Raw genomic sequence first — 26,827 nt, 5'->3', positions numbered from 1 at the left:
GAAGCAGAAGTCTGAACTTCTATGACCACACACTACGGATGGGCTGTGTGACAGTGGTGGTCCCGTCACTTCTCCTCTCTTTCTGCTTTTCCAATGGTAAAAATAAGTTAGACTATTTTAATGCTGATGTTCTATGATTTCATAAAAGTCAATATTCTATGATCTCACAATAGGTCTCTAAGGACCATTCCAATGCTGATATTTCATGATTTTATAATGGAGAGTTAAGCTTTTTATGCTGGTTAAATGGAAGGAAAGAGGAGACATACTTCATTTCTCTGAAAGTCAGTTAATATCTTTGGGGAATGATGTCACCTTCGAGCTTCAATTTTCATATCTATAAAATACAGAAATAACAATATGAACCTCATGAAGTGGTGGGAGCGAGGGTGCTTGGAGAGGTGTACAGCTCGGTACGGAGTCCAGCCGGAAACCTCTCCGAAGGTTCCCTCACCCAGAGGCCCAGCCACGGCAGGCGAGAGCTCACCGAGACAGCCGGGAAAGGGCGGGGCGAAGAGGTGGGCATGGTTCTCGCCCCGCCCCGCCCCGCCCCAGATATCGCGAGAGGGCCGGCTCGCTTGGGTTTGGCGTCGGCGTCGCTCCGGTGTTAGGCCGGTTTCCCTCCGCGGGCCGCGGTTAAAGTGCGGGTGGCCTAGGGTGCTGTAAGGGCCGCCTGGCGCGCTAAGGACCGCAAGCCACGCGGCGTCGGCTGGACGCCAAAGCGTCCGAGTCGTTGTGTCGTGACAACGACTCTGGTGGCTGTCTCCGCGACAGCAGGTGCGGCCGCTTCAGCCCCAGGCGGGCTTGGCGGCTGACTGGCGAGTCTCTGCTCGCGCCCAGCCCTTTCCTTCCTGTACCCGGCGCCAAGCAGCGACGCTGAGCCGACCGCCGGAGCGGCGGGCAATGGCGGCCTCGACGGCCTCGCACCGGCCCATCAAGGGGATCCTGAAGAACAAGAGCTCTACGACTTCCTCTGTGGTGGCATCGGCCGAACAGCCCGGCAGGAGTGTCGACGAAGAGCTGAGGTAAGAGCCGCGAGGGACGGCCATCGTCGCCGGGGTCGGCCTGGCCAGCCCCTTCTTCCCCGCCTGGGCGGCCTCGCCCTCCCCGCTCCCCGGCACTGTTGCCGAGCCCCAGCCCGACCCCGGACCCCGAGCCCGAGCGCGGCGGGCGGGCGGGCGGGCGGGGCGGCTGCGTAGATGCGGCCCTTGTGCCGCTCGGGTCTCCCTCCGCCAGCCAGGCTGAGGGGTGGAGTGATTATAAAGAAGACAGGAGCTATGACGTTTGTTGTGTGGGGTTGTTTTTAAGTATATACGCATATATAATAATTTTAAAACATACACCATGATCTTTGAGCTTCTGGAAATTGGGAATGTTAAAGAATCAAATTGAAGTTAAAGCTTCACCTGTTAAGCGTTTATTATTTCTTCACCTCATATCCGAGTGTCTAAAATTCAATGATTAAAGTGTATTTTCTTGGCTTGGGAGCCCTTTAAGATCTAGTCTCAAGCTAATAAGAGACTCCTCCGAAAAAGAGATAATTTCTCCATTTTTCTAATTGCCCTTCTTCCATAGTCGTTCCTTTTTAGGTGAACATTATCACAAGAATCATGCCACATTCACTCTCTTGGGTCCTGGTTTGTCATTATCTCTGCATTAAAAGAAACCGAAATTTTCCCAGTCTGATCTATATTTAATGGAAAGCTACTTATTGCTAATTATTTTTGCATCTGCAACGAGAGTTTGAGCGCTTTCTAGTCTTTGTTCCTCTTGAAAGACATATGTAAGCTCAGAACAGTTCAGAAAGTACCAACTTAAAATGATCCCGTGATAATTTAGTTGCTTTTGCATACTCACAAATACATATGTGAAAAGATGTTGACCCATAGCATTGTGTGTGATAGTAAATAATTGGGAACAACCCAAGGTCCATTAAGAAGGACTGGTGAAATATTAATTATGGTACATTAGTATAATGGGAAAACAGACCAGCCTTTAAAAAGAATGAAATAGATGTTAATGCGCAGAGAAAGATATCCAAGGTGCGGTCCTCAATGGGGAAAAAAAAGGGTGCAAAACCGTATATATAGTGTAAAATATAACACTGGGTTAGAAGTCCTCGGGGGCTTGGGTGTTCTAAGATACTAAACACATAAGGACTCTACATTCTGGAAATAAGGCCTAAGAAAAGTTGTTGAAATCTGTGAAGTCATAAAGCTAAAATGACGATGTTCCCGAAAACTTGGAATATTGGAACTAGGGCACACCTGTTCAAAAGGATCATTTTAGGGCTATAAAAGGAACTACAGTTTGGTGATGGTAAATTTATGTGGATTTGTGTTACCTTGAGGAAAACATTAAGTAGGATCACAGCTCAGAATCATGGCCTTTGGGGGTTGGAAAGGACCTTAATTTGTCTAGCACTTCTCTTAACTCCCACTCTCTTTTAGATGCTTGACTCTCTTACGTTCTCCAACATGCAATTTTCTAACCTCTATTTGGGGTAAGCCGCTTCATATGGGAAGGGGGGGGGTTGTAATGGGATTAAGAAAACAATCTTACCAGAGCATAGCTATAACAGGAAGACCAAGTTAGTCTTAATAACAGAACAAACTGTGGAAGGCTCTTGTATGATTTCAGGGTGTTCAGCAGCAAGAATGTGGTTCTCACTGGCATTTAAGTTATTTACCTATTCTCCAGTGTGAGCTTCTTTTTGTTTGGCTACCAAGTAGCTTATTATTTTCTTCTGTCTTTCGCTGCTGCTTCTGTTTATTCTCAACTTTGGTCTGCTGTAATTTCTGGTGGCCCCACTCTGTGTGTTGGCCTCTTTATATAATTGACTGGGGTTTACTTCCAGGTCCTTCTGCCTGGAAAGCCACTATACTAGACTGTCTCACCTACATAGGGCTGCTCCTTCTCTAGGAGCTGCTAACAGGGCAGATTGACTTAAAGGGGGCCTTTTGCAAGGCAGTTGACTTTGAATTATGTAAATTAGGAGTTTATGGTCCTGTCTTCAAAGGCAGCTACCAAGCCCTAATTCATTGAGGTTTATGATATTTGGTTCTAAGTAGTAAAAGGGGATGGGTTTTTTCATGATAAGTGTTATTTGAGTGGAAAGCAAATAAACTAATTCTGTTGGTAATACAGTACACATTAGTATTTATGGCACAGCTTGTGCAAACGATATTAGTGACTTTACGAGAGCCTCTTTGAACAGAAACAATGAAAGTGTAGGTGAACACATTTGAAACAAACTTTTTGTAATGTTTAAGTACAACCAGTGTTTTCCCTTTCATGTATAAAGGACCAAAATAAATAGCTCTTTCAAGTACAATGCACTTAAAATTCAGAAACTAAAAAGTATAGTGTAATGGTCTAACTTCAAATGTTGGAACCAGAGTATTAGGCAAAATAATCTCATATTAATGTGAAAATGACCTGGGATTTAAGTCGGTTCTCACTGTTCTCAGTAGTGACATTCTATAAAGTCACCACAAACACTGAGTTAGTTAATACTGAACTGTTGTTACTCCTAGGGGGAATACAGACTTAGGTTCTTGTAAGCCTCTGGTCACAACATTTTCATCAACCAATCAGTCCATAACCTTTTAAAATTTCTGTTTCTGTTTAAAGACACCTAATTTTATACATATTGTTGATTCATCAACATTGAACACATGGCCAATACCACTATAACTCATGCCTGAATGAAGTTTATCTAACACATACTTTCTCCATAAGACACATAACAATCTTCTTGGGCTTAGGAGCATTGGACAGCACTTAAGCACGATCTTTGGGAGCTGTTTTGAACAGCTAATTCACCAAAAAAGCAAAAAACATGGTATTAAATAGATAAAAAGGACACATTTACAGTAAGAGAGCTGAAGCAAGAAGGTTTAATCTCAGCTGGGAACATGTGCATCGGACAACTCAAATTTTTCCTTGCTCTATGCGTGTCTGAGAGAGACAGAGAAATCTCCTCAAGTATTGATTTTGGAGTTACAGATAAATTTTGGCAAGTAGTCAGATTTGCAAATACAGAATCCACGAATAACCGTACCTTTTATTGGTGCCATTTTCATGTGAAGTAGAGTGATAGTTTCCCTTTTCTGCACAAACCACTCCCCACCCCAATGCCATCAGTTGTGAGAGGGTATAATTTAACAGAACATTTTATTTAACATAAAGAGATGTTACTAAGGGATTTTTTTTTAAAGTCATGAGTTGTGCTATTCCAGTGGTCTCTAAACTTTTTGATTGTGCATCATTTTAGTAGGAAAAACTTGAAATATGTTTCAAATATGTTTGTTTATGATTTATATACATATACTACTACCATTAGATAATATCTCAAGATTCAATATATACTTAAAGTGAGATTTATATACTGCCGTATTTCAAGTAGTCTTTAGGATATTTTTTATACAGTTCTTGTCCAACCTTTTTTTTTTTTTTAATGTCCCAGTGGTGTTATCTTATTCTCTATACTTTGCATTGGTACTGTTATCTTCAGTGAGTGGTTTCTTCAGGTATCATTTGTCAGGTACCACTTTTTGAGGGTTAGTTCAATTAAAACTGGGTAGAGTCTGTAAATCCACATAATTAGGCATAGATAATGTCAGTATATTGCAGCACTCTGCTCAACTAATTAGAACACCACTGTCATCACTATGATTGTGGAATTCCCATTCTTTCTGGATACTTTGAATATAGTGAGCAACCTATGAAGGTCAGACATAACAGATCTAGTGAGTAAGTACATGTGTTTCATCAAAAACAAGACACCATTGATCCTAAGATGTACCATGATTTTAGGTAGCACCAAGAAAGAAAAAAATACTGCCAATTATAAGATACCATCCATTTTAAGATATATTCTGTTTTCAGAAATATTAAAGTGAGAAAAATGTTCATTTGGAATTGTTGAAAATATAATATTGTGTTACTAAAGCCTATCTTATTAGAAGTGTTAAAGGTTAGTGATTAATATGGGGCCAGATTGCCTGAGTTCAGATCCTCTTTGCTACTTACTAGCTCTGTGACTTACAGTGCATTATTCATTATATCCCTGCCTAGTTTAATTATTAAATGAGTTACTAAATGTAAAGTGTTTAACCCAGTACCTCACCCTCAAATGTTGGTCTTATTCTATTAGAAATACAGAAATCTAATTTTCCCCACTTTTGGGGTTGTTGTACACAGTATGCTTTGGATTCACTGTGTTCAATTCAAATTCTGTAGTAGTCTTAGGTAATGTAGGCAAATTCTGCTTGGAAAAATTGTGCTTAAATTAATTTCCTTTAATATAATTTTATATAAGCATGCTTCAGCTTTGTCTTTTTCTGCCTATAAAGGGATATGGAATACGGTCAAAGGCCCACTGAGTAAAGTTTTCAAAAAGTGACCTTTTATTTACTAATTGCTTTTATTGTTAAGTCTTAGTTTAATTGTTCAAGCTTCAAAGGCTTGTACTTTGTCAACCTACAGAAGTTGAATCTTCATTTAAGAAAGAACCATTTCTTGAAATGTGGGGTTAAAGTTTAACACATTGAAGCAAAATCCTGCTTCCCACTCCAAACTCGGCTAAAACTGTAAAAACGAGAAGGTCACAAGCAATAAGAAGTATGAGTAGGTCTTTGAGATGGCATCATTTGAGCTATCAAAGTGAAAGTAAGAATTGGTGCCTTTTTTTGGTGCAGATTTAGGCTGCCAGAAAACCAGTCACCCAAGAGGGAGGAGGGAGCTGAAACTAGCAGGTGCTTTCACCCTCACAGCAGATCTTCAGTGTAAGTGGTACTGCGCCTATTTTTTGTAAGTGGAGATGATGACCCAAAGAAGGTCACACGAACAGTTTGTGGTACTATTGGGAATAAACCAAGTTCACTCCTTGGGTTTTGTTATTCAACTGATGTTAAGTCTACCAAAATTTAAGAGATGCTAATTTCCATATCCAGTGTCCTCTGCAGACAGTTTCTTCGACTTCATTACTTTCCTCCTAAGAATTTCCAGCATTCTTTGGAGTCTGTTGTTTTATGCCCGTATTGAAAGTTCATGGTTTTGCAAGATAATATCTTCTCTGGATCTTGACAATTGTAAGGTTCTTTTTCTCTTAGTATTGTGGTGAAGATGTGGAGTGAAGCTTTGGATATACAAAACTTTAATTCTGTTTATAGTAGATAGTAAACTAAATGGCAAGCGAATGGGAAAAATTTAGGTTATATGTAATGTGGTTCTATATAATATGGCTTAAATCATATATATATCTTTGAGTTATATATAATGTGGTTTAAACCTTCTCATAAATTTCAATGAGTTCTTTACATTTATGTAGATATAAAGAACTCACTCAAATTAATGAGAATGTTTCCAGTAAATAGGCAAAGGATGTAAACAATTCACACAAGGAAAGTAAAATAAGCATTTTTTCATATTATTTATTAGGTAATGAGCAGAGAAACATAAAACAGCGTTTAAATATCAATTTATACCTCTCAGGTGGCAAAAACACACACAGATACCCAGTCCTGGCAAAGTTTTGGCAGTTATTTGGGGACATTACAAATAGTCCTCTCTTTAAAAAAAAAAAAAAAAACTATATGGCAACATAGAGTGAACTACAAAGCTCTTGATAAATTTAACCCAGATATGCTTGTCCTAGCAAATTATCTTGAAAAGTCATTGAATACAATATGCACAAATGTTCATTTCTGCTTTACTTTAAGTAGGAAGACATTGGATTCAATCTAAATATCTAATATTAGGTAAATAGTTTGTTATTGAATATTATGCATGTAATATTAAAAAGGTAAAGGCTAGAAAATACAAGCAGCTTATGATAAAATACATGTACTGATATAGAAGCTATTTTTATATATATACTGTATATATACTGTTTTGTCTATATTTTTATATATACTAATAGCTTGGGTATTTTTTCGTATATGTTAGAGTGGAAAGAATATACAGAAATCAAAATTGTTAGTGGGTTAAGGTACTAGGATTGTGATTCTTAAATTTTATCCTTAATTTCAAGAAAAAATCATTTCTTCTTCTATCCTACAATTCAGTTCATTTTCTTCTATCATTATCTCACAGAACAGATTTGCAGGGTGTTCGGGGGTACCTCTGTAACTTCAAAGGGCCATCTTCATTCTTCTAATGATGATAAATTGTCATTTTAATTCAATATTGTTAGCATCACTTAGGAAGTAGCTTGTTTTACTTTGAGATTAGGACACAGCTAACAAAGTCATTTTGTATGTGTTTATTTTTTAAATATTTTATTGTAATTTAATACACATACAGAAAAGTGTATTAGATGTAATTTTAAAGCTTAAGGAATAATTATAAAGCAAACACCCCTATAACCGCCATCCTGGTCAAGAAGAAGAATGTTTCCGTCATCTCAGAAATGTCTCCTGTCTTGGGACTTCCCTGGTGGCCCAGTGGATGGGACTCCACGCTCCCAATGCAGGGGGCCCGGGTTCGATCCCTGGTTGGGAACTAGATCCCTCATGCATGACACAACTAAGATCCGGTGCAGCCAAAATAAATAATAAATAAATAAATATTAAAAAAAAAAAAACAGAAAGAGAAAGAAAAGAAATGTCTCCTGTCCTTTCCAATCACAGTCCCCTCCTCCCCTGTAATATAATCACTATCCTGACTTTTATGGTAATTCCCTAAGTATACATCCCTATACACTTTAGTTTTTGCGTGCTCTTGAACTTTATATAAATAGATATGTGCTAGTTATCTTTTACAATATCTTTAATAGGGAATCTTAATTGGACTGTATTAATACAGGTTTTATGAAACTTTTACCTGTGCTTTTGTGTTTGTGACTTGGACTTAACTCTGGCTTATCATTTCAGAGGCCTTGTCTATCAGGAGGGAACATTGAGTTACCATATAATGGGTCTCCCTTTGTCTATTAATTGAATTGCTTTCTTCACAAAATTAATCAAGTTCTCATAAAATTTGTATATGTCTTTAATTATCCTTCTAATCAGAAGCTTCTTGATCATTTCTGCTGTCTAAAATCTTTCAAGTGTATCTCCTTTCACTGTGAGTTTCCTTATGTAGAATATGACCATGAGAAGACCTAAATCATTTGCTTTCTAAATTTACAGAAATTTGTAGATAATAGAGCTATTTAGCAAAATAAAAATATGAAACTGTAGATTTAGTCAAATAGAAAACTGACTGCTTTTTAGAAAAACTCATTCTGTAGCAGATCATAAATATTTCAAAATCATTTAAATTTTGAATCTTGTGGGACAGTGGGAGAAGGCATTCGTACATAAGCAATTTTTTCAGAATTTTTAAGAATTTTTTCAGAATGCCTTATCGCAAGCCATTCTCACAGTGCTAAGTGAGATAGGGTTTCAGGACTTTTAACAAAACTTTAGATTTAAAAATCCTAGAAATTCCATTTTTTATAATTTCCATGTAGAGTAAATACAGCCCAAGAGAGAATGTTTGTTGGACTTGCCTATAGTAACAGGACTAATGAAGGGTAAGTGGAACTTGAACCTTAAACATTTATCTCCCAGTTGTATGCTACTGTTGTTTTCTTTCGCCACAAGACCAACTATTACTCTGATGGTCAGAAACTAGGCATCTAAAGAAATCAATACTATTGTAAAGCAACATGTATATACACAGTCTAGTTCAATCAAGTGTTACATACATACACACACTAGCAACATTTAAGTTTGATTAGTTGAAAATTCAGGTGAGTACCTTGCTGAATGAATAAAAAAGCAGTTCTTTAAAGAAGAAATGTTACTTCTGTGCTTTAAAAATAAACGACCCATTAATTTTTAGCTTCTTATAAACTTAAGATTTTGATTTTTTCATGGTGAAGAAACTTCTGTTTGGTGCGGGGTGGGGAATGGGAGTTGTAGTGTCAGTCACCTGTGGAATATATCTAGGCCAACCTTTGCCTCTTGATAAAACTAAGGGTAAGTAGGCTTAAAAGGAAGTTGTAGTTATAGTACTTAGTCTGCAATTGAATATTATTCAACCTTAAAAAGGAAGAAAATTTTGACACATGCCACAACATAGATGAACCATGCAGACATTAAGTGAGATAAGCCATCCACAAAGGACAAATACAGTATGAGTCCACTTATAAGAGGTACCTTGAGTGGTCTTAGAGACAGAAAATGGAATGGTTGTTGTGGCGGGGGTGAGGGGTAGTGTTCAGTGGGTACAGAGTTTCAGCTGGGGAAGATGAAAAAGTTCTAGAGATGGGTGATGGTGATGGTTACACAATAATGTGAATGTACTTAATGTCATAGAACTATACACTTAAAAATGGTTAAAATGGTGAATTTTATGTTATGTATATTCTACCACAATAAAAATATGAAGGAAAAAAGTGATTAGTCTTAAATGGGGACTCTGTGGGCCTTTTAGGGTAGAAAGCAGAAGAACATAAAGTCAGGCTCAACTGCCACGAGTGGGCACATGTAATTTTTAAGGTGACTCAGAACATGGAGAAGAGAATATGATATTAAAATTTTAAATATGTCTTTCTTCAAGAGCAATTCAAGATCCAGGTATTGGTAGATTTAGGAAAATTGAAAATATCAGCAGTAAAACCTCACCAATGTTGAGCAAATATGGAAAGGATGATTTGAATCTCTGTAAAATCTACATTGATTTTTTTTTTAAGGTAGTTTTATTTTTAAGTATATAACCAAGTCACAAATTGTATGTGTAACAGAGTATTGTTGGCTGGCAGAGAGGTTGTTGATGTCCTTTTTAATGAGTAGATAAGGATTTGTAATTAAGGCATTTAATTATTGAGCACCTTAGTAGCTGTACAAATATTTTGTTGAATGGACACTAATGGATGTTCATAAAGCATTTACAAAGCATTTCTAGTTTTCTTAAGTAGATTCATTCCAGGTGATCTGAAACCATTTATCAGCAAATCGTTATATTTCTAAATAAAAAAAAAAAACTGAGGTATAATTTTATGCACAATCTAAATCTTTATTAATGGTATCTGAATTTAATGAGGTTTTCTCTGTAGTTTTATGTTATGATTCTTTTGATTGTTATAGATACTGCTAAAAAAAAATTAGGCCAAGGAAAATATTCCTGTTGTGTTTTTTATCAAACTATTAAAAAGATACCATAGATCCAAAATCCTTAACTACTGAGATCAGGCAATGTGTAAATTCCAGCTTTTGCTGTTATTCTATAGGCCAGGTGAAAATTAAACATGTCATAATGTACTAGTTTTTTGAATGCCTGGAGAAGAATCTGATTACCCCTCCGTATCCACAGGTTCTGCATCCTCAGATTCAACAAATCATGGATCAAACATATTCTGGAAAAAAATTTTCCAAAAAGTTTCAAAAAACCAAACTTGAATTTGCCATGTGCCAGCAACTATTTGCATTGTATTATATTGTATTTACAACTATTTGCATAGCATTTACATTGTATTAGGCATTATAAGTAATCTAGTAATGATCTAAAGTATACGGGAGGATGTGCAGAGATTATATACAAATATTACGCCATGTTATAGAAGAGATTTGAGCATCCTTGGATTTTGGTATCCGTTTCGGTCCTGGAACCAATCCCCTGAGGATACCGAGGGACAACTGTAATGTGTTTTTAATATGTGGGCACCAAGTATTCTGTAAAATATTTACTGACACTTTATTGTAGTTACTTATGGCTTTTACCCAAGTCAGTTTCTGTTCCAAGAAAGTAGATGTAAAAATAGACGTTAGCAGTCAAATAGAAATTGCAATATGGGATTTGGATGTTTGTGAATTTTAGATATGTACATTTTGTATCTTTTACTACATTGAGGAAAATTTTTTTTCTTCTTTTTTTAGTAAAAAGTCTCAGAAGTGGGATGAAATGAACATTCTGGCGACATATCATCCAGCAGACAAAGACTATGGTTTAATGAAAATAGATGAACCTAGCACTCCATACCATAGGTAATGTTTTGTACACAGCATTCCTTTTTTGACTTGTTTCCATTTTGCATTTGACATGAGCTTCTGGATAACAGATGATTTGAATCTTTGTTTTTTTATATTTGTTAGTGGAACACTAATTAATAACCCAACTGCATATTTCTGTGTAATAGTAAAAGTAATATGGAACTTTATGGAATCCATTTTTTACATTATAATTATAGTAGTAAATGTTTATTCATTGCACCTCAGTGGTCCCTAGCTGCTAATGATATATACAAAGTGACTTTTGCCTTCCTTAAAGTCATCTATTTGTAAAGGAAGATGAGAGCTGGGCTTGTTTGCTTCCTAAGTAGGTGTCAGGGGTTTATTCATTATCTTTGCAGAAAAGGATAACTTCACAGATGGTAACTCTTTTTTAACCCATGCAAAGGCAAGTGGACATTACTACTGTTTCATGTCCTTATTTTTGAACTTACATGATATTGTAGTTCATATAATTGCATTGTAATTGTTAGTTCTGAGTCTTCCAGACTCAAATGACTCATTATCATTTTTTTAATGAGTTGTAAAATGATAGTGTATGGCTGTAGTTAGTATGAAGACAAAAATAAGGCACCAATAAACATAATGAGATTCTAAATAAGTTAGAAATACCTAATACAGATCATGCCTAGATTGTATTGAAAAAAATAAAGATTTTCAGGACTGAAATATTTTGTATTTGTCACTGAAGTAAAACAACATAAATCCAGGAGTTACTATTAAAATAGAGTTAAAGAAATTCTGTTTTAAATCAATGGATGAAACTTTGGAAGATAAGTTGAGATAACTTGATAATAGCAAAAACAGTAAAAACAAGAATTATAACATGATTGGGGCTTCCCTGGTGGCGCAGTGGTTGAGAATCTGCCTGCCAATGCGGGGGACACGGGTTCGAGCCCTGGTCTGGGAAGATCCCACATGCCATGGAGCAACTGGGCCCGTGAGCCACAACTACTGAGCCTGCGTGTCTGGAGCCTCTGCTCCGCAACAAGAGAGGCCGCGACAGTGAGAGGCCCGCGAACCGTGATGAAGAGTGGCCCCCACTCGCCGCAACTAGAGAAAGCCCTCGTACAGAAACCCAACTCACACAGAAGACCCAACACAGCCAAAAATAATAAATAAATAAATAAATAAATAAATAAATAAATAAATAAATAAATAAAAGAATTAACATGATTTTGACAAGGGGAGAAAAATAGTGAAATAGGAGGTACAGATACTGAAACTCAGTACTAATAAAGCTTGAGGGAAGAAGTAGACATATCATTTATGAAAGTGATCCTTATTTTTCTCCTAATTAGAGGTATATACTTTAAAACATAACCTAAAACTTTTATTGTACCAGAAGCCAAAGTCAATGCTTTCTTCCTTTTCAATAAAGGTAGTAGACATCCCTTATCGTGTTGGTTGGAAATAACTATCCTAAAAAAATTAAGATCAAACATGATTCAAAAATAAATAGCTGTAGCCATTATTTTAAAGCTGTTTATATTTAAATAATAAAGATAACCATTTTTCACAATTATGTGGGGAGCAAATTTTTCATTAGAGAGTAGATTGGGAAAGCTAAATAGCTTTTAAACTTCCTGAATTAGGTCTTAGGATCTAATTTTGTTATTTTACCTAACCTGTGTCTGCATAGATCATTTGTGTCTTATCTTCAGGTTGATGTACAGATACATATTCTAAAGCTGGATAGGGTTCTTTTGCATTATTTTTTCCCTGCCCTGGATGGACTAACTGAAGTGGTTTTTTTTCCCCCTTCAGATGATTCGCGTTTTCTGTATTTGTTTTCATGGTTGCAGTGGGGTTTTTTTGCATGTGTTTTTTTTTTTTTTTTAATTATTTGAAGGCTTTTCTTGATTGGTGCTATACTTTTAAATATTTGCATCAAATAGAAACAATGTAAAATTAAACTTCAAAGACGACAGCAGAGCCATAAATACATTGATACTTTCAGTCAATAGAATTATGTTTCTCTACCTTGTTTTCCTGCTGGAAAAATTATAGTTCAGGTATTAACTTATAATGTGCTTATCATCCTAGTATGGTAGGTGATGATGAAGATGCACTGAGTGATTCAGAAACCACTGAAGCCCTGACCCCAGATATCTTAGCTAGGAAGTAAGTATTGATGATTATAAAGCATTTTTCTCAATTTGTTTTTAATTCTGCAGAGTTAAAGGCATTTTACTTTACTTGTACAAGTGTAAATAAAAAGCATGTGCTAAATAAATAAGTTTATCTGGATTTTTCATAGCAACTTACATAGTCTTATTTCTAGGTTAAAATCAAGATATGTAGATGAGAACCAGAAGCTGGTACACAGATTCCCTGTGTCAGTTCCCTGAGTGGAGGTTTTTCTGTTTTTGCTTTTTAATATCCTGCCACCTGGGTTTTAAAGATAGAAGTGAGAAAGGCAAAATAAGTTGAATTCCTGAAAAAAAGCTCTATTCCTTTGCTGTTCATGGGTTTGTCAACTTCCACTCTTCTTGTTTATTGGTTTCTATATACAGTCCCACTCTCTTGCTTTTTATGTTCCTCATCAGGTTATAGCTAGCATATTAATGATCTTTAGATGTTTTTATGAGACTCAAAAGTTGAGTAAGACACTCAACTAATATAAGACTATCACAGTATTGATTTCTTTGTAAATGATTGTTGTATAGATTAACTGCTGCTGCTGAAAGCTCGGAGCCAAAGTGTCGAGTTCGTGAACAAGAAAGCAGTGAAGATGAGGATAGTGACCTCTCACCTGAAGAACAAGGTAGTTTCTTTCTTTTACTGCTTTTAGCATTGCTAATAATTTTTGCTAAGATAAATCCATTATGTAGAAGACTGTCAAATGGTTTTCCTTTTTAGGAAGTAGATGGTGGGAGATTAGGGAGCAGCATTTTTATAATTCAGATTCTACTTGTGTGGGTTTATTGTATAACAGCTCCATCCCCACCCCCCCATTTCAAGAAAATATTACTTTCTTTAAAGGAGTTAACATGTGTTCCTTTCTTTGTACCAAGCATCTATACCAGGTAGATGCTCAGTAAATATTTATTAAATTAATGCATTTAGGGTCATTGAGTGTTTGGATGATCTTAAAGTGGATAGCAGTAAGAGCTAATTTCTCAATTGCTTGTGCTTTTTCTGTATTAAGGCAGTGGTGAAGCTTACCAAATGAATCAAGATGGTCAGACTTGGAATAAAGATTTTTGTTAGGTCCCATTGAACAAAAAGAACAGAAGTGTCACAGGAAAGGAGATAAAGGTAGCCCTCTCAACAAGGATGAAAGAGGCTCTTGTAGCCCACACAGTACATACACAGTTAAGGCATTGCTACCTATTCAGTGTTCCAGTTTTTACGAGTAATAGTTCTTATCTGTGGAGGTAAGGAAAGATGGAAGATATTTCACTTTGTTGCTTTTTATAATTTTGAAGGATGTGAATGTATAATCTCAAGAATTGAAAATTGCTTATATAGTTTACTTTCAATTATTTTTTAATAATTTATTTGTTTTTAATTTAATTTATTTATTTGACTGCGTTCGGTCTTCGTTGCGGCGAGTGGGGGCTACTCTTCGTTGCGATGCACGGGCTTCTCATTGTAGTGGCTTCTCTTGTTGCGGAGCATGGCCTCTAGGCACGCGCGCTTCAGCGGTTCTGGCTCACGGGCTCAGTAGTTGTGGCTCACGGGCTCGAGAGCACAGGCTCAGTAGTTGTGGCGCACGGGCTTAGTTGCTCCGCGGCATGTGGGATCTTCCCAGACCAGGAATTGAACCCGTGTCCCGTGCATTGGCAGGCGGATTCTTAACCACTGCACTACCAGGGAAGTCCCTTCAATTATTTTTAAAAGGGAAAACCAAGCCTATGTATAGGAAAAAAGATGAAGAAAAACACACACCCTCACAAAAAAGAAAAAAGAGATCGAGTAGTTTGTTTACTTGAAGACTTGAAATGCAGAAACTACCTGTACTGTAAAGAAGTTTAGAAACTTTAGAACTAAGATTCTGAATATTTGGTAGTTAACAGTCAGGATCTTTGTCATGTGTAACTGTAAAGGTACAATTTGCTCTTCCCTCCTATCATCTTTAGAATGTAGTGTATTGAACAAAACTATGATAGTCTGAGCCTAAGTACTATACAAGAAAGAAATTATACATATAGCATAATTTCAAATTGTATTATATTATCTTCTATCCTCAGTGACTTCCTGATTTATTTTCCCAAAATATACCCCAAAGACCCTTGAAAGGGGTTTCAGATAGAAATTGTTCCTAGAGTTTGTTGATTCCTTATTCTCTGAAAACGTGATCTATTGAGAACAGGGAATTTTTTATTAACCTCTATTGTCAGTTTCATTAAGGGATTTTCCCTCAAATTGTAGTTCCAGGAGTTAGCCAGCAGGGGGAACCATTTTACTAGTTACAGTTTCACAAGTTCAAGTTCCCAGTAGTAGAGTTACTGATACAGGTGTTTATTGCTTTTAAATAAATTACATGTCTGAACATCCTTGTTTATTAAAGAAATTCTTAGAAAATTTTATCTTGTAACTAGTAGCATAACAATTAAAATATTGGCTATGGAGTCAGATAGATCTAAGTTTTTACTCTAGGTATGTCACTTACCTAATTTGCTTAATTTCTCTGACCCTCAGTTTCCTCATTTCTAAATGGGGGGTTATAAAAATATTTAGAGTCATTTTTGAGTATTAAATGAGATAAAGAATTTAAAATACTTAGCACTGATTCTGGCATATTGTAAGTACTCAGTAAATATTAACTTTTAATAACTTAAAATAATTGGTATATTCTCCATTACATTATTTTGAAAAATAGCAAAAGAAAGTATAAAAAGGATAATTTACTTGTCAAGTTCACATGGATAGTTGATTATTATTAGAGCTGGGCCTGAAACCTGAAAATTTTTGTACTCTTTGGCATTATGTTGTTCTGCCATACAAAGATTATAAGTAAAATTAATATTCAAAGAAGGTTGAGACCACTTATGTTAGCTTTCTACAAAATGAATACATAAATTATAAAATAAATTTTGAGTATTGCAAAACTAAAATATATAACAAGCAAAACCAAGTTTAATGTCTCTTAGAATTAAAAAGAAATCATTTTCTTAGACTATTAGTATAATTGACAAAAGAAAAATACCGTAAGATCAACTCTTAGCAATAAGAAACTACAAATTAAAACAGCGTCGTGGTGCGTTTCTTTCCTTTCAGATCAACAAACTTAAAAAGAATGACAATTTCCCTTTTGGTATGAATGTGGAGAAATAAGTTATTCATATACAATTGGTGGGTGTGAAAAATGGTTTGGCTTTTCTGGACAGCGGTATGGCAACATATGAGCCAAAAGCTTTAAAAGAAAATGACACCCTTTGCTCTAGCAATTCAGTTTCCCAGGCTTTATTTCAATGTTTCTCAAACATTTTTTACCAAGTGCCACTCAGTATACATGTAAACATAAAATTATAAAAATTAAAATTTCACAAAACATTACTTAACCTTTACTATATGTGATATGTTCTATCTAGTTTATTCTGTTTTGTTTCATTTCTTTAAAATGCTGGTTATGACTTAAATAAAGGATTATAAGGCACAGTTTAAAAAAACACTAACTAATGTTGAGAAAATAATAGAACAGATGCACAAAATGTATGTGCAGTTGAACCTTGAGCAACATGGGTTTGAACTGTGCAGGTCCACTTATACTAAATACCTACTACAGTACTACACAATCTGCGGTTGGTTGAATCCACAGATGCAGAACTGCGAATATGAAGGGCGAACTGTAAAGTTATATGTGGATTTCAACTGTGAGGAGAGTAGGTACTCCTAACCCCCACGTTGTTCAAGGGTCAACTGTATATTACATCATAAAAAACAATGAAAATATAAAGGGGGAAATCAGAAACCTTTGACCAAGATAGGGGATTAAATTATAACTCACTACTTTATAACCTTTTAAAAATTATGTAAATCTGCTATGTACGTGGCAGAATTTTACTCTATCTCCATATACTTTATTGTCTAAACTCTGGAATATTTTAAGAGTGAAAGGGTCACTAATACAGCTCCATCAGACAATAGGCATAAACTGAGACTTCCTGGGACATGGTCATTCTAACTATATAGTAAGTGAGAAAACAGCATATACAGTAGCAAGGTATGATTCATTTTTATAAAAAATACATTTTTAGAAAAAAGTCGAGTCATAAAATATTAATGATAATTTCTGAGTGAGGAGACTGAGTGATTTTTTTTTAAGTTTCTAGCTTTTTTTTAAACTTTGTAAAAGTTTAAGTTGCATGAAAAAAAACATGTGTTACTTTGTACTGAGAAAAAGTCTTACCTTTTTAGTAAATGTATCTGGTATTGGAGGCAATTAGAATCATTTTTTGTTGTTTCTTAATCTTGGCTTTTACATCATCTGAAAGTCATCACTAAAAATTTAGTCATGAGGATTTGGTCTTTTATTGATTTTCTTAAAAATTTTACTTCTACAATATGGTACTCTCAAAGAGTAAAACAAATCACAGAAGTAACTTAGAGAAGAAGAAAGATGGCTGGCAAGATCTTCTTGGTAGTTAGCAACAAATGTTTATGGGATGATGATACGGCTGTTGATCTCGGAACTTTCCTTCTCCCAACCCAAATAGAAGCTGAAAAGCGATTGATCAGTAGTGACAACTGTAAATGCCAGTGTTTAGAACATAAATAAGTATAGATGATAAAAACTTAAAGGGAGGGACTTCCCTGGCAGTCCAGTGGTTAAGACTCCACGCTTCCACTGCAGGGGATGCGGGTTCGATAGAGGGAATTAGGGGACATAGAGAAAGTACTTTGAATAGCCTTATTCTGAGAGATTTCTCTTATGCCTTTTTGGCATTAAAATATTTTTATGAATACCATAATAAACCTATGGTGAATGAGTTTTAATGCTCTTGACAAGATAAACAGTTTGCAATTTTATGTCGACTCCTTTTTTGTTTTTCAATTTACTGGTCTAAGAAATTCTAAAATCTTATAATATTTCTTAAACAGTTGATCTTTAAAGTGCTGTCTATTGATAAAATATGGTCAGTTGTGTTGATTTACAGCTATTTTTATGTTTCTGTGGTGAAGACTATAAATAAAGAATAGTCTAGAATCACTTTACGTTTCCTAATAACACATTTTTCTTAAAATTACTCTGGGAATGAGGTTATGTTTTTAGGCCAGCAATGTTTGGTTTTTTTTTTCCTCCCCCCGTCCCTTCTTCCCTCCCTCCCTCCCTCTCTAGAGCCAGCAATGTTTTAAATCATGGCAACTTCTTAATGGATAATAAGAATTTTTTAAAGGAATTTTTTCTGAATTATAAAAGTAAAAAACTTGAAAACATGAAAATTACCCCATGGTTCCTTGACCTAGAATTAACGGCTGTTAATTGCCAAGTCTTACTTTGTGTGTGTGTGCACATGGGCATGCACGCAGGCTTTGTACATAGTATGTATATGGTATTATAGTTTTCCTTTTTTCCCATTCAACTCTATCTGGAGAATTTTCCTATATCTTTAAATTTCCTTCACAAATATAACTACTAATGGCTCTTACTCTTAGTCTCCCATTAAGATGTACTTGAAGCATCTAAGGCAAAGGTTGGTAAACTTTTTCTATAAACGGCCAGACAGTAAATATTTTAGGTTTTGAGGGCCATATGGTCTCTATTGCAACTACTCAGCTCTGCCATTGAGTACAAAAGCAGTCTTAAGCATTACAAAAGCAAATGAGCGTGACTGTGTTCCAGTAACACTTTACTTACCAAATAGACACAGGCCGTAGTTTGCCAATCTTTGAGCTAAAGACTTCCTACGCCTATTTTTTTGTATCTTGTAGAAAAAAAGCGACAGTTTGAAATGAAAAGGAAGCTTCACTACAATGAAGGACTGAATATTAAATTAGCTAGACAATTAATTTCAAAAGACCTACATGATGAGGAGGAGGATGAAGAAATGTCAGAGACTGCAGCTGGAGAAAGCATGAATACAGAAGAATCAAATCAAGGTTAGGTGTTTTGAAAATATCACTGAGACACTTGTGATCCTTTGTACCTAAATAATATACTTTATTTTGCTCGCAACTTTGAAGAACCTCAGAAAATTTTGCTAAAATTCACTTTTTATGCCAAAAGTTTAGAAAATTTCAACCCCTGTTGGTCAGTTTCAAAATAATGTTTTTATGCTCAGAGTTGATTTAAGACCATATGTTATGTTATATGTCGGTGTTGTTTGGTCTACTTGGCTTTAAGCAATGATGTTTGTCTTCGTATTAAGCTATACTTCTGTTTTTAATGGTTCAGATCATATTTTGTCTGTCTTAATGTCAGTTAAGGTTTAAACTTTTTAAAGAAACATGTTTTTAACATGAAAGATTTGTTTTAATGTCCCTTCAGGCATAAAGTATGTCATGTCTTTCCAGTGTTGATTCTTTTGACTGTTGGGTCAACAAATTATTTGGCTGATTTTTGTTTGTTTTGTTTTTAAGTCTCAGACAACCAGCCACTGCAGCCTACCAACTCTCGATCAGTCATAGGAAATTGATTTTATTTATTTATTTTTAATAAACTGTTATTCTGGCATTCAACAAAGGTGAATCTTCTATACCATTAATACAGATTTTGTGCCCATCTACCTACTCTTTGTGCTGCAAACTGGTGCTTTTGAGTGGAGATGTAACTTACTTTTATATGTTGTGCCTTGGATGATTAAGTCTTAGGAAAGTAAATAATTATTATATTATTGTTTTGGTGAGCAGATATGAAATATAAGTGATTCTATGGTAGAACCTGATGACTGTGCTCATTATAATAGCAGGATGACAGTATTTTTTTGTTATTCCATGTTATGCTTTTGCGTTTCAGTTTGTTTCATACAGCGTTTTCTTTCCATTTTATTCACCATAGTCTGTTTAACTTGAACAAACTTTATCTTGAGTAATTATTGTTGTATGTCTCTCTCTTCTCTCTCTTTAAATTTATTATCCATTTTTAGGTGACCTATCTCCTAGTTGGTCTTTGTTTCCCCGTTACCTATATCTTGGTGATTTCTTTTTATGTATTCAATACAGATGTTTCTGGGTTATAACTTTTCATCAGTTTCTTCTCAGGCTTTCAGCATCCATTTGTAGTGACTCTAACAAAGCATTGGGAATACCCTTCATTTGCCAATGGAAATTTGTACCAGCACCACTATGCCAAATATTAAAGGGATTTGTTTTTTAAGCCACAGCTTTTGAAAAATGAATCTGACCTTTTGTCTGTCTCTGCTTCTAAAACATTGGATTTCACAGATTTAACGCATAAATACATTTTTTTCATTTAAGTGGAATAGATGATTAAAATTTGTATTAACGCCGATTTTTCTTCAGTGGAGATGAAGTACTCCTTACATAGGAGTATATACTGCTTCGCTTCAATAATGTCCACAAAGATAGAAAAGACTACATAATAAGGCATAGAGAAGAAAGTTCATTATTTATTTTCTGTTCTTGGGCCCTTAAAAAAATTTTTACCAGCTTTTAAAATCTCCAGGGATCTATGGCACCCATTACTTTTTTATCATTTTCCTTCTTTTCCCCTCTTCTACACTCCTGCCCATCCCCACCTGTTTTATTACTGTTTTTATAAAAAGAAATGTGGCATGTTTAGACTCAGGAAATTTTTTATCATTTTTATGTCATAAACACAAATCTTTTATAGTTCTGGATATTTGAGTTGTAATAAACTCTTAACTATCCACCTGTGATTTATTCACAAAAGTGTTCAACCTGAAACCTGTTTGTCCTGTCACTTAAATAGATACACCTGTTCTGCTCTTTATATTATTTACGGGGTATACAGATTCTTTCATATCATACTGATCAGTCTGCATGAAATATATCTTGTTTTTTAGATATTTCTATTTGTTTATCATATGTAGCAGTGGAAGGAAACTTTAGCTCAGGTAGTTCCAAGTTTGGCAATACTCAACAAACAAATTATGTTGCTGTTTTTTCTTTTATCATTGCAGGATCTACTACATGTGACCAACTGCAAAACAAATCACAGAGCTCATAGAAGGGATTCGTTCAGCACAGTAATTGTCAGATACAAACCCTGTTACTATAACATACTGCTTCTTGTTCTCTACAATTCATGACTTAAGTACCAAAATGCGTACCAGTTATTATATATTGCCAAGAATTAAATAACTTTAGAGACTAAATAGACTGAAAATGCCTAATTGATACATATATTCTTGTGCCTAGTACTTCACCACAAATACAGCATAATGTCATCAGTCCAAAACTACATTACTTTTGTAAGAACACTGGTTAATTTGTATAAGATATATAGCTTTTTATGCTTTAGAAGTTAATATCTTTTGGGGAGGGAGAAGGGATCTAATTTATTTTCTTCACTTCTAGATGTGATAGCTCTTATAAAAAGTTAGGTTTTTTAAAAATCAAAATCCAATTGGAACAACAGATCATATAGGCTGATAAATATTCAGTCTGAAAAGTATTTTAACATGCATCTTCAACTTGTCTGTTTAATTGAAAAGAATTATAAGAGTTACTGTTGCATTTTCTGGTATACTACCTTTAAAATTCCTGTTGAATTTCTTTTATGTTTACAAGGAAAGGATTAAACTTTTTCTCATCAAAACTAGCTTTTTCCACAAATAAATTATCAGGTTAAACTTGCACTAACGTCTGCTCTGACTTTTTTTTGTACACTCGATGGGCAGACTTCAGATCAGTTTTTTAAATAAATATAATTCTAATATAGTCTCAGCATTCCCTTTATTTATTTGTCTTAACTTCCTACCTTTGTTTCTTACTCCTTTCCACGCATATGCACAGAATCCTTTACCTTTATAAAGGATCATAAAGATTGTCGTGACATTAGGAACTTTTCCTTTTCTCACATATTGTCATTTGCTGCAACAATGAAAATCTTATTTTGACTATCAATGCCTATTAGTTCTTCTAATACATGGAGAAAATAGATTGAATAGCAGCAGTACTATAGACAGGAAATACAATTCAACTGCAGAATTTCTACACCTCTGTGATTTACAGCTTGCTAATTAAAGTGCTATTATTAGTTTATTGTTTGACTTAATTAGACCTTAGAAAACAACTAACTGAGGTTTTTGGGGGGTTTTTTTGCATGATGAGAGAATTGTGTGTAACCAGTGATATGATGATAGTTCCTGAATGTATAGACAGAAGTAAATCTGAACACTTTATAAATTTAAAAATCTTAAATAGTTCCTGCTTTATGGGAATATCATAATGTATACTATGACAAATGTACTTTATTCTTCTAACACAGTAAGATTTGGACTTCTTCCCTGAAATGAAGTGCAGTTCCTGTGTATCTTAGTTTAGTGATGGTTTCATTTCTAGTCAATTATTTGTATCTTAATTTTTTGTTAGTACCAAAGGAATCCATTATATGAACAGACTTTTAAAATAATTTCTGTATACTGTATGTATGAATTGGCTTTTATTGAACAGCTTTTCTTCCACTTGCAAGTTTATGGAAATATCACTATGTCAAAATAAATAAGCGGGAGAATTCTTTGCTGTTAGAAGAATGTTTCTATTAATTTGAATGTCTTTTTTTTTTTAATGGAATCCAATCAGTACTTTTGAACTGCAGGTATAGTGTTCTAATTAAAACATATTAGCTAGTAATACTACTGATTTATAAACAATGTTTATCTCTACTTTCTGAATTTAGAATGTTGAGGTATTCTTACCTGTTTAAACCTGTTTGGGGGTATTTAAGCTTATACATATGTGTGTACATATGTTCATGCACACAGACCTCTGTTTTTGGTTTTCTCATTTCGAGTTCTTAGAAAGTATCCACATGCTCTTTATTTGTAGAAATAGCTGCTATACAATGAAGAAAAGGTAAGACCTTTAACAACTGATCCTTTTGGTGTTTTCTGCAAACTATTTCTTGAAACTTAAATCACAGGCAAACTCACATTTCTGGTTTCAGGAAGTAGATAGTTATGTCAGAGGAATAAGACATGGCAAATAGCATGCTCAGTAGGATTTTAGGTAGTCAAATGTGACTGAGTAAAACTGTTCATCATCATGAGTTCCTAATTGACACAGTATTGAACTATACAAAAAATGGACCTTCATGACTCAAGTTAGATTTTCCTTTGGAGAAAGTTACCTGTCAGTGTTCAGTTCTAGCCAAAGTAGATTTTACTTTCAATTTTTTAATCAATATTTCTTCTCTGCTTAACTCCTTTGATGTCATGTTTTCTGTTTATTTTTCAGTCTGAAATTCAGCAACGATGCTCTTTAAAATCTGAGACATATAATGGTATAAATGGATTGTTAAAAATAACTTTAAACTGAAGATTAAAGCAAAGTGCCATTTTTCCCTAGACTTCCGTTTTGTTTACATTTTTTCCTCTTAAATTAGTACACCGAACATATTGTAATAAAATACAGTAATATGACGATTGTGTGTGGATTTTATTTTCTTACCCAGCTGTCGTGTTCCATTGGCTAAATGTTCTGGATACCAGGAGAGGGTCTTGAACTACACTGTGGCAGAGTAGTTTAGTTGCCCAGCATTATGCTAGGTGTCCAATATATAATCCTCAAAACAACCACGCAGAACAGGTATCTTATCAGCACTTTGTAAGTGAGGAAAATGCTCTTGGTCAAATTGTTCAGTCTCAATGTCTCATACATGCCAGTTGACAGGATTCAAATCCAGATGTAATTAAGTTTCATACTCTTTATCCATGCCTTTGTAGATGTAGAAATTCCCTCATTTTTGCAGTTGTACCTTACAAGTAAACTTTATTTGGATTATTGATACACATTGTGTGCTTTAGGAGTAACATTTTTCAGGTGTTTAGTTTGAGTTTTTGTTTTTTACTTTAATCTGAAGAAATTTGGAAATTTTGTTTGAGGTTTATATACCATTGAGGAAAAATCTCAAAAGTAAAATTATACAGTGGCTGGAGATGTCTAAATGCATGTGATTTGGTTGCATTCCACAAGTTTATTTCTAAACAGGATGTTTCAAACTCAAAAAATGATTTTTTTTTCATAGACTCTGTGTTACAAAGTAAGTACCAAGCTAGCCTGTAAAAACTAACATATACCTAAGCCAGCATTTCCCAATGTGTTCCATGAAACCCTCAATCCCACATGTTCCATGAAAAGGATTCCATGAGCAAATGTGCTTTGCACATGCTATATACTTTATTCCCCTACCTCCCAGAGATTTATAATAATGCACATCATCATATTAAAGAGTCTGAGACATCCTGCTTAAGGAACTGTTTAAAACTTGGTTTAACCTAGTATTTATCAAACGTTTCACAACCACTCCCAACCCCCTTTTCCCTCAAATAGAATCCCAAGTAGGAGTAGGGAAATAGTCTGGGATCTCTAATATATGAAAGTTGAACTTCCTCCTAAAAGAAGAGAACAGTTTACCATTGAAAGAGGGAAGACACAGTAGCAATAACTGCACATTACAGATTGTATATAATTTGCCAGATATAAGACTTTAATTTTTGGTAACTTATGCAAGAAACTGTAAAATACATACCCGGGACAGATGAGGGTGTGGTTGATGTGTTTGGTTATAAGCTGCTGTGGTTTAGTATTGATATGACTATTGCTCAAAGACTTGCTGCTCTAAGCAAATTTCCAAAATGCCTTGTCCTCCCCATCAGCTCACATAACTGGTTGACAAGAGCACATCTGCTACTCATTGGTAAAATAAAAGAGCAGATAGCAAGTGTCTCTGGTCTGTGGCTTACACCCCCAAGCCTTGGTTAGCTGCCTCAATGTTTGGGGATGTTGGGGGGTTTTTGGCTCCTACACTTCAAATTTGGGGTTGACTCATCTAGTCTTTTATTTGAGGAATTATTGGTGGGAGGTAATGCTGAGAGGAGGTAAGTGAGGGTGGATTTGGCAAGTGTTCAGTCATGATTTTATCTCAACTGCCCGACCTGAAATTTTTTTCGGTAAGTCTGCCAAGTGAGTGTTTAGCATTTCAGTTCTGTTACCAATGGGAATTATTGGAATTGGAAGAAAATACACATTTTTGTTCTCCACTTAATTATTTTGGATTGTTGACTGTGTTGACTAGAAGTAGAAGAGGATTGTGCAGGCTGATCTTTGGCATCTTAATATCATTTGACCTCACTTTTTAGGCAAAGGGATTATAAGCAGCTTTGTAGTGTGCCTTGATCTAATAAATGATACAGCCTGAAGAAGTGTTAACCAGCAATAGACCTAAGATGCATAGGAAGAAGAAAGTTTAATTATATTTTTGTTTAGTTACACTCCCTGGTATCTGCAATATCACGTAAGCAATTACTTAAAAGATAATATATATATTTTCATCTTCATTTGTAAAAGAGATTCCCATGTGAAAAATAAGCACTTTATTGTAGGGCATCATGCCAAGCTAATTGGGAAATATGGACGTGAGACTCTTGCCCCGCCTTTAAATATTTTAAAAGTTACATGTACATACAGAGCAGAGAGCACACTTTGGGGGGGAACAAGGAAGGAGTAAGCTACACACTTACCTTCTCTAGTCATTCTGAGGAGGCCTTTCTGGTCGGGAAGCCCGGGCTGATTATTATTAGCAAGACTTTGTTATTTAGCAGTTTACTTATGCCATTTTCCTGAAGGTAAGATTTCTTTAGTGATCTAAGACAAAATTGTTACTAAGCAAGCTAGAAAGTTCCTACAGAAATCAAAAATGTTAAATGACCATTTTTTTTTAACAAAACTTAATCCGAAATGTTGGATTTTAAAAGTTAAAGCAAATTTGTGGATTGTTGCTAGTTAACCTTCTGCTGCCATTTTTAGTTATCCCTAAGTCCGGTTATTGGGGGAAAGGGAGTGGGTTGAGAGGGTCTGGGTCAGGACCACAATTATGGGAATCCCACTGTAGTTTGAAGCTATCAGGAAATGTGCTCTGGTTCAGTGCTAACTTTGAAAAGCAGTCCCTGCTTGTCCAAGTAGGAGTATCTTGAGTTTTTTTTTATGGCAAATGACAAAGTATAGAATTCAATCTAGGAATTTTAAAACCAGCCCGGGTGTGGGGGAATGGGAGGTGGGTAGTGGGAAATTGGCCAGACTGCAAAGTGAATTCGACCCAGAATAGTATTCTCTATTCTAAGCTTCAAGCACTATTCGGAAGACGTGGACTAGAATCATCTGAAATGTTACAGTCGGGATGAGGACACACTGATAAATGTAAAGTTTAGGGGGAAAGATGCTTATTTTTGAGAAGATTATTAAATATGTATTAAGTACCAACTGTGACCCCAGGAATTTGCTGGGTAATGTACATAAAAAGGTAAATAGAATATGGTTCTTAGAAAAAAAGGTATGCAATTACTGTGACCAAAATCAAAAGATATAAGAACAGAGGGTTCAGATATCTATTGCTTACATAAGATGTCTCACATATATCAAACACCACATCTAAAACTGAGCTCTTTATTTTTCCTCTAATTATTCTTAATTGCTCTATTCCCCACCCAAAACATTCTCCCAAAATCAATAACTTAGCACCATATTATTTTTCAACTTTGATTCCCTTCATTCTCTCAAATATGTGGAAACAATCCATTAGAAAACCCTTTTGATTCTACCTCCATGATATATCTTAAATCTCTCCCCTTCTCCAATCCCTACTGCAGTATCATAGTCAAACCACCATCATACTTTGCCTATACTCCTACCACAGCCTCCTCAGTACTTGATTTCCCCACTTCCATTCTATCCCT

The 26,827-nt window shown here is 35.3% G+C and overlaps 1 protein-coding gene and 1 pseudogene across 1 annotated transcript; both read left to right on the top strand.

Annotated features, from left to right (window-relative positions):
• The first annotated feature begins 565 nt into the window (after positions 1 to 565).
• On the top strand, positions 566 to 23,515 carry PPP1R2 (protein phosphatase 1 regulatory inhibitor subunit 2). The gene is made up of 6 exons (XM_007171572.2): positions 566 to 1,025; positions 10,869 to 10,976; positions 13,047 to 13,124; positions 13,670 to 13,767; positions 18,882 to 19,049; positions 21,053 to 23,515. The coding sequence occupies exons 1-6, from the start codon at positions 904 to 906 to the stop codon at positions 21,097 to 21,099; spliced, it is 621 nt and encodes a 206-aa protein (XP_007171634.1). The 5' UTR covers positions 566 to 903; the 3' UTR covers positions 21,100 to 23,515.
• Positions 14,239 to 14,355, top strand: LOC114236420 (U6atac minor spliceosomal RNA; annotated as a pseudogene).
• Positions 23,516 to 26,827: the final 3,312 nt, after the last annotated feature.

The sequence above is a fragment of the Balaenoptera acutorostrata genome, chromosome 4 (genome assembly GCF_949987535.1).
Source record: "Balaenoptera acutorostrata chromosome 4, mBalAcu1.1, whole genome shotgun sequence".
Taxonomy (NCBI): Eukaryota; Metazoa; Chordata; class Mammalia; order Artiodactyla; family Balaenopteridae; genus Balaenoptera; species Balaenoptera acutorostrata.
The sequence above is the reverse complement of the archived record's forward strand: the minus strand, read 5'-3'. Positions and strand labels throughout refer to the sequence as shown.